The following is an 8,876-nucleotide window of genomic DNA, read 5'->3' as shown; positions in this document are numbered from 1 at the left end:
CACACCCTCATACACATGGCCCAGCCACAACACATCCCCTGAAAGCTCTTCCCTCTTGGTTTGAAGATTCCACAGCTGGAATTCCCTGGATTGAATGTAGAGAAGCCCCCAGTCCACACAGCTCTGGCAGAAATGACCTCCCCTCTGCACACATGTCCCCAGCTGTGCTACTGGGGCATCACCAAGGAGCCTTGACCCATAACTTGTCCTTCCTACAGGGGAAGTCAGGGGGTTTTCAGGCTCTGCTTTGATTGAAGCACAGACTCATGGAATGCCAGGTGGGAAAGGACCTCCAGGACCATCTGGTCCAACCTTTCTAGGTAGGAACACAGTTTAGATGAGATGGCTCAGCACCTTCTCAAGCTGAGGCTCAAAAGTGCTCAGTGTTGGGGAACCCACCACGTCCCTGGGGAGATGATGCCAAGGGCAGACTGTTCATCTTCCAAAAATAAACCTTTGGGAACAAGACTCAGAGCTACACTGAGAGCTGTTGATGATCCATGCTGCCTCCAAACCTGCTCCTTGACTCTTCTGCTGCTGGAGAACCCCAAGGAACCTTGTGACCACATCAAACCCCATGGCTGGCTGCTTGAACTGGACAAACTGGCCAGAAATCCCACAGTGCTCAAGTCCCCAGTGAGTCTGGTGCTGAGGGACTTCATCTTACCAGGCCTGCTAATAGGGCAGGGACTCATTTTCTCCTTGGAAGGGTTAAACTCTTTGCTCTCACACTCATTACTCTCCTAGGTCAGTCACAACCACCTCACCTGGCTGCAAAATCCCAGCCAGGAGCCTCTTGGAAAAGTGTAACTTTTAACATCTCTTAGGAAAAGCAAGAGCCCTGTTTGTCTTGGCAGGGAAGAGCTGTGTATACACAGCTGGAGAGCTTGTTTTGTCTCTCAGTACAAGTCTGGACTCAACCAAATCTCTAAAGGCTTTGTAAAAATGCTCTCTTTATTTAAAGAATTTTATACATTACAAGATGTCTCCAAAAGTCTGGCCCTGCTTTCCCTGCCTCTTCCACCCTCTCTCCTTCTCCCTCCACTACCACAGAGTCAGGAGAGGGGGTTTTTCAGCCCCTCCTGCCATTGCTGTGTCCAGAAGTTTCTTTTCAGAAATTTCCAGCTTTCTTGCCAAATGCAGCCAATGGCCCTTTTTTGGATTTATGGATCTCAATATTTCACAGCCCTGGGAGCTAAAACATGAGAAGCAGCTCCACAGACACAGCTCTGGAGCTGGGCTTTTGGGTTTTAGGGGGGAGAAATCAGAGATTTCCAGACTGGATGGTTTGGGTGGGAAGGACCTTCAAGATCATCCAGTCCCACCCCCTGCACAGGCAGGGACACCTCCCACCAGCCCAGGTTGCTCCAAGCCCCATCCAACCTGCCCTTCAACACTGCCAGGGATGGGGCAGCCACAGCTTCCCTGGGCAACCTGGGCCAGGCTCTCACCACCCTCACACTCCACAATTCCCTCCTCATGTCTCACCTCAATCTCCCTCTGCCACTTTTCATCCATCCCCCCTTGTCCTCTCCCTCCCTGCCCTTGTCCCAAGTCCCTCCCCAGCTTTCCAGTTGAGCTCTGACTACTCCTACTGGCCCCTGGTCAAGAGATATTTCTATCTCACCCTCTAAAACCCCAGTGCCAAGAATCCTCAGCCTGGAAAAAAACCCAACATTAAAAGCAAGAACAACCCAACCCTTGGCCATGGAGTTAAAGAGGATCAACCCAACCTCAGGAAGAGGAGAGGCCACAATTCCAGGCTGCTTTGATCTTAATCCTGAGAGGCTGCACGTGGGCTTCATGTTTCAGTTTCATTTCTACTCTGTGCCCCTCTGGCCCTTGCCAACCATCAGAACAGAGTTCCTGGGATGTCCAGCTAAGCCAAAAAGGGAGAATTTTCCCCCCTCTCAGCCAAAACCTCAGTCATCCCCACACTGCCCACATGGAAATGGATCCAGCCACTCAACACACACAGCTTGGTTGACATCCAGCAAAGCCACATGGCACCCAGATCCTTCAACTGGGGTTCTTAGAGGGGCTGTTGTGGTTCATCCTGGGTGAGCAGCTGGCATGGAACCACGTGAGGTTTGCAACCCACCAGAGATACCTTCTGGTTGCCTCTGAAAGGTCCCTGCACAGAAAACCTTCAGTCCTGCTCACAATTGTCAATGCTTTTCAAATAAATACAGGACTAAATGATCCAAAATAGGAAAAAAAAAGGTTGGGATATGGACTTGAGGGGCTCCAGGTCCCATGTGCATCTGAAAAATCACCTTCTACCCATCCTAAAGGAGAGGGGAGTGAGATGTTGAGGGGGTTGTTTGGCTGCTGGTTGGGGCTGACCCACCACACCATTTTTTGGCTGATGTTTCTTCTTCTTTCTCTCATCTCTGAGTGTGTAGGAAGTGACTGGTGGTGTTTGGGAAAGGCTTGATGGTGTCACCTCCTCTTCACGAGGATGCTGTGGTCAGAGGGTCCTGGCATTTCTAGGCCAGTCCCAGGTTATCAAGCCAAGAAACAATTAAATTCCCAAGAGGAAAGGGGTCACACCTGGAGTGAGGAGGATCCAGAGACAGCCCTGCAGTCAGTGGGAACTTCTCACCCTACATGTGCCCTAACCAGGGACCTCAGGGAGTGCTTTGGGCACCAGGGTGGCACTGGGAGCAGAAATTCCCACCGAACCGAGTGTCCTTCATGCACATGATCAGATACACAACTGCTGGTCCCAGAGAATCCTGGAATGGTTTGGCTGGGAAAGGACCTTCCAGACCACCCAGTCCCACCCCATTGCCATGAACAGGGACACCTCCCCCCAGCCCGCCCAAGGCCCCTCCGGAAGGGATGGAGCACCCGCAACTCCCATCCCCCTCCCACCCGCAGCCACCACCACGTCCCAGGAGCTCCAGGGTGTGAAGATGGGGCTCCCACCCTCCCCACAGGGGTCTGGGCAGCACGGGGGCCAGGGCCAGGCTCCAGCAGGGCCAGGTGGATGGGAGCAGCTCCTCACCTCTCTCGCACTGGGGGCCGGTGAAGCCGTAGACGCAGGCGCAGCGGTTGGGGGCGAGGGAGCGCGTTCTGGCACCCGCTCTCACACACAGCTGGGGGGACACAGGGAGGAACCAGTCAGGGCTGCTCTTTGCTGAGCCACCTGGGCACACCTGGGCTGCTGGCACGGCCTGGAATGGCCACCCTCGTGGGTGTTGTTCACCCAGCAGGAGGAGACTCAAACCCTTCTTGGTGTTGTTCACCCATCAGGAGGAGACTCCTCCTCTCTTGGTGTTGTTCACCCATCAGGAATCTCCTCCTCTCTTGGTGTTGTTCACCCATCAGGAGGAATCTCTTCACGGCCTGGAATGGCCACCCTCGTGGGTGTTGTTCACCCAGCAGGAGGAGACTCAAACCCTTCTTGGTGTTGTTCACCCATCAGGAATCTCCTCCTCTCTTGGTGTTGTTCACCCATCAGGAATCTCCTCCTCTCTTGGTGTTGTTCACCCATCAGGAGGAATCTCCTCCTCTCTCAGTGTTGTTCACCCATCAGGAGTCTCCAACCCTCGTGGTGTTGTTCACCCATCAGGAGGAGACTCCTCCTCTCTTGGTGTTGTTCACCCATCAGGAGGAATCTCTTCCCCTCTTGGTGCTCACCCATCAGGAGGAATCTCCTCCCTTCTTGGTGTCATTCACCCATCAGGAGGATATATCTATATATATATATCTATATATCTCTATATCTATCTATCTATACCTATATATCTATATCTACACATCTATATATCTATATATCTATACCTATATATCTACATCTATCTATCTATATATCTATATATATACCTATATATCTACATCTATATATCTATATGTCTATCTTTATATATGTATATCTATATATATCTATATATATAGATCTATATCCATATATATCTATATATTTATATGCCTATCTCTCTATATCTATATCTCTGTATCTACAGATCTATACATTTCTACACCTCTCTACACAGACAGACACACCCCCTAAGGAGAGCTCAGTTTCCAACAGAGAGGAGAACACAGTGAGGACCTCAAAGAGGAGCCATCAAGGTGTGCCAGGTGAGCCCAGCCCGGCCCTGCAGCCCCACACCCCCCCCAGGTACTCACGCTGCCCACAGTAGGTGCCCGTGTAGCCCTTCTGGCACAGGCAGGACTCCTCACTGCAGCTCCCCCCGTTCATGCACCTCACGTTGCAGGTTTGGACTGTGGAGAAGAGCAGGGAGAGGTTACATGACAAGGAGGTGGACACTTCACAGGTCATGGGTGGGCAGGGGATGTTTTGAAGCTCTTCTTGCCTTTATACCCTGGGCCAGGCTCTCACCACCCTCACACTCCACAATTCCCTCCTCATGTCTCACCTCAATCTCCCTCTGCCACTTTTCATCCATCCCCCCTTGTCCTCTCCCTCCCTGCCCTTGTCCCAAGTCCCTCCCCAGCTTTCCTGGAGCCCCTTCAGGCACTGGAAGCTGCTCTAAGGTCTCCCTGGAGCCTTCTCTTCTCCAGGCTGAACCCCCCAACTCTCCCAGCCTGGCTCCAGAGCAGAGCTGCTCCAGCCCTTGGATCATCTCCATGGACACTTTCCAACATCTCTGGACCCTTTCCAACAGCTCCATGTCTCTCCTGCCCTGAGGGCTCCAGGTGAGCAGAGGGGCAGAACCACCTCTCTCAGCTTGCTAGCCACATCTCTTTTGATGCAGATGCCTTCCTCCTCTGCAAGATGTGACAACTCAGATGGCAGATGTCTGAAGTGAGAGCAAGTCCTGTGAAAAACTGTTCTCCAGCATGGACAGCACAGGTCAGGTCTGCCAGGGGCAGGAGGGGCCAGGACTTGGAGAAAGTGGAGCTGGCAAGTGCACGTGGGAGTGGAAGCTCAGCTGTGGCTTCTCCATGCATGGGACAGCAGATCCAAGCAGGGAAGAGCTGGGGCCAGTGCAAGTGAAGTGTCTGGCCAAAAGGTAGTAGGACTCCCAAGTGTCCAACAAGGGATCATGACATGGTTGATGCCTCATTCAAAGGAAGCCTGAAAGGCAGGAGGATGGGACAGGGAGTCTCTCCAGGCTTGGTGTTCAGAAGTCTCAGCACACGTGCTGTACATTTAATCCATGCCTTGCTGGTGTGGTTTGAATTAGTCACGATGTCTACTGCTCTTCCTCCTGCTTCATGGCCAGAGATGATGCCAAATGGAGATGAAAGCTTCATCAAGAAGGAAGCTGAGCTGGAGGCTTCAAAGCGTTGCCTGGATTGTCAGCCCCAGCCCGGGTGCTCTGGGAAAGGCTGTTTCCAGCCCTGCTCACCCTGCACCTCCCCTTCCAGTGCATCAGCCCTGGGAAAGTAATTACACACAGCAAATCTGGGAGGGTTGCCCAGAGCCAGAGGTAGCTTGGAAGGGTCTGTCTGTCTGTCTGTCAGGAGTGTCCATCCCTCAGAGCTCCTCCCTGAGCAGCGTCCCGAGCGAGGGGGGAGGTCGAGTGAAGCTGAGATGTTTGGGGCTGGATGTAGGAAGGGCCCTGAGGCTCATCCAGAAACATTCCAACTAATTGGCAAGACTGTTCCTGCACAGAGCAGGTCCCTTCTGCCATGACCCCAAAGGCCCTGAGGTCCCATCACCATCTGACTTCTCTCCCTCTCTGGCACGGATGGAACCCCCTGCAGGATCTTCCAACCAAGAATTTCAAAGCCTGTTACTCTTGGTCAGGATTTTCCAGGAACATCTTTCAACCAAGAATGTCAAGGCCTGTTGTTCTTTCTCAGGATTTTCCAAGAACATCTTTCAACCCAGACTTTTCAGGCCCCTTACTCTTTGCCAGAATGTTCCAAGGTAGCAAAGTTGCAGGCTAAAAAAAGAGGGATGCCAGCTCATCCCACCTACATCTTCCCATGATGGGGTTGGACTGGATTTGTCCTACCATGTATCTGAAAGGCTTCAGGGTCTGCAGCTGCTCTGCCAACCAGCAGGAGTGGAGTTTGCAGGCAGGTTTGCTGCCTGCTCCCTGACTGCCCCTTATCTAAACAGTCCCTTGCAAATGACTCCTAAAATATCTTCCCTCCCCAAAGTAGGAAAACCAAGCTTTGTGTTATGACAGAGAAAAGCAGAGTGGCTTTTATTGCCTCTGGAATGCACAATTTGTCTTCTCTACCTCCCTGAAGCCTTCATGATAAATGCAGCTTCCAAACAGCCCCACAATCAATGCCAGATTTGAAGCCCCTGCAGAGGAACCCACCTCCCCCCTCTCTCCAGCCCATGCTGAAATCCACCCCAGGCTGAGGGGAAACCAGCTCAGTGCCCAAATGTACACACTGCTCACAGCATTCCTTGCATTCCTCCCTGATTGCAAACATATGGACCCCTCAGTCCAGCAGCTTTTTGTGTCTCCAGCACCTTCCTCCTCTCAGCACAACCAGGGGAAGGTCTGGGAGGAGAGGACACGACCACAGGCTGTGGTGCTCAGCACTTGCTGGGGGTCTCTGCAGGGCTGGAGCACAACGTGGCACTTGGGAATTCAATTCTGGGAATTTCCTCCTTTGAGTCACACCCTGAATGGGGTTGGGAGGTTTTTTGGGGGGCCTTGTGCTCTGGCCTTCAGTCAGATGCCTGCAAGTCACTTCAGTAACAATAGCTTGCCTGGGGATGGGCAGGAGTGGAAAATCAATGTCTGGGTTGTCTTTAGCAATGCTCAGCTGAGACTTGCAAAGATGCCATAAAATCCCATGAATTCCTGCATTGTACACAGGGCACCAGCAAAACCAGCCCTCCTAAAACAACACCCTGTCACAGCTCTGCCTCTTTGCTTGCAGGATTATTCTTATTCCTATTCTTATTCCTATTCTCATTCTTATTCTTATTTTTATTTTTATTCTTATTCCTATTCTTATTCCTATTCTCATTCTTATTCTTTCTTATTATTCTTTTATTCTCATTCTTATTCTTATTCCTATTCTTATTCCTATTCTCATTCTTATTTTCATTCTTATTCATATTCTTATTCATATTCTTTCTTATTCTTTTATTCTCATTCTTATTTTTATTCTTATTCCTATTCTCATTCTTATTTTCATTCTTATTATTATTATTATTCTTATTATTATTATTATTATTATTATTCTCATTCTCATTCTCATTCTCATTCTCATTCTCATTCTCATTCTCATTCTCATTCTCATTCTCATTCTCATTCCTATCCTTACTATTTTGTCTGGTATGTCTGGGCAGTGTCATCACAGATGGGGGCATTGCTGATGCCCTCAGGTGCCAAGGGTCACCCAGTGTCATTGTCCACAGCTGGAGATGCAGCCTGCAGGCCACCCTGGTCCCACCCTGCTCCTCACTTCAGGAACAACTGCAGCCCTTCTGGGCAGGGCTGTGGGCTGGGTGGGTCTGTGGTGGCCACAGGAGCAGGGTGGGAGGGTTGGCTGGATTCCTCCATCCAGCCTCTGCACAGATCAGGCTGGATGTGGCTTTGTTTGGGTTGGAAGGACCTTAAAGATCCTCTAGATCCAACCCCCTGCATGGGCAGGGACACCTCCCACCAGCCCAGGCTGCTCCAAGCCCCATCCAACCTGCCCTTCAACACTGCCAGGGATGGGGCAGCCACAGCTTCCCTGGGCAACCTGGGCCAGGCTCTCACCACCCTCACACTCCACAATTCCCTCCTCATGTCTCACCTCAATCTCCCTCTGCCACTTTTCATCCATCCCCTCTTGTCCTCTCACTCCTGCCCTTGTCCCAAGTCCCTCCCCAGCTTTCCTGGAGCCCCTTCAGGCCCTGGAAGCTGCTCTAAGGTCTCCCTGGAGCCTTCTCTTCTCCAGAAGCAGCAGCACAATTGGCAGAGCAGTTTCTGCAGCCCCAGTTCACAACTTCTCAGTGTCACTGCAGCCTGATAAAAAATGTTGGGAAATTCTCCCTGACACCCAAATCCCAGCCTAAAAAAAACCTCAATAATTTTTCCATTGGGGAAAAAAACAAACAACAACAACAACAACAATCAAATACTTCTTTGGTCGAGAAAACCAGGGAGAGATTTCATTCCACTTCAAAGAACAGCCAAGGGGGGGGATGGACTTTTTTTGGCAGCCCTGCTGGTATTTGCTGCTGGGAGATGTGGTTTCTGAGCTGCATCCTGTGGGATTTCTCCTACCAAAAGCAGCAGGAATTTTGGCAAGGAGGAGGTTGCCAGTTGTCTCCAGGTATCAAGGGCTGTGAGGACCCTCAACAAAAGCACCACAAGACACGAAGGGTTTTTATACCTCCTGCCCAGTTCAGATGAGAACCTGGCTGCCAAAACACCAAGAATTCCAGAGATTTCCTTGCATTGTAACTGGGAAATGTTGACAGGGAGCACAGAACAACTCCAGGGGGAGGAGGATCACCAGGAATGTTCTCTTACCTCCAGCTGAGCCACAGTTGGGGGAGAGTTGTCCATTGGAGCACGTACACATGTTTGGCCGTGAACAAAATCCATCCCCACAGGAATTCCTGCAAATTGCTGGGGGAAGAGGAGGACACAGGGGTCAGCACAACGTGGTAGTCAGTGAACTTTTGGCTGCTTGAAAGGCTGGGAATTCATCTCTGAGGAATAACAACCTGGGGAAGAAGTTGGGGCACCTCGTTGAGGACCCTGACGTGGACAGAGCACGAGTGGGAAAGAGCCACGAGTTCACGGAGGGTTCCTGGAGCCACATCCTTCTGCCCCAGCCTGGGGCTGGTCCTGCCACCTCAGCTTATTCACAGAATGGTTTGGGTTGGAAGGGACCTAAAGATCATCCAGATCCAACCCCCTGCATGGGCAGGGACACCTCCCACCAGCCCAGGCTGCTCCAAGCCCCATCCAACCTGCCCTTCAACACTG

The 8,876-nt window shown here is 51.3% G+C and overlaps 1 protein-coding gene across 1 annotated transcript in view; it reads right to left on the bottom strand.

The window, feature by feature from the left end:
- Nucleotides 1-8,876, bottom strand: part of FBN3 (fibrillin 3) — an 89,535-nt gene that overhangs the window by 77,476 nt on the left and 3,183 nt on the right. The window contains 4 exon segments of the mRNA XM_010004494.1: nt 3,011-3,075; nt 3,077-3,101; nt 4,138-4,233; nt 8,415-8,513. Coding sequence (XP_010002796.1) covers nt 3,011-3,075; nt 3,077-3,101; nt 4,138-4,233; nt 8,415-8,466 — 238 coding nt within the window. The 5' untranslated portion in view covers nt 8,467-8,513.

The sequence above is a fragment of the Chaetura pelagica genome, unplaced genomic scaffold (genome assembly GCF_000747805.2).
Source record: "Chaetura pelagica isolate M959 unplaced genomic scaffold, ChaPel_1.0 scaffold439, whole genome shotgun sequence".
Classification (NCBI taxonomy): domain Eukaryota; kingdom Metazoa; phylum Chordata; class Aves; order Apodiformes; family Apodidae; genus Chaetura; species Chaetura pelagica.
The sequence above is the reverse complement of the archived record's forward strand: the minus strand, read 5'-3'. Positions and strand labels throughout refer to the sequence as shown.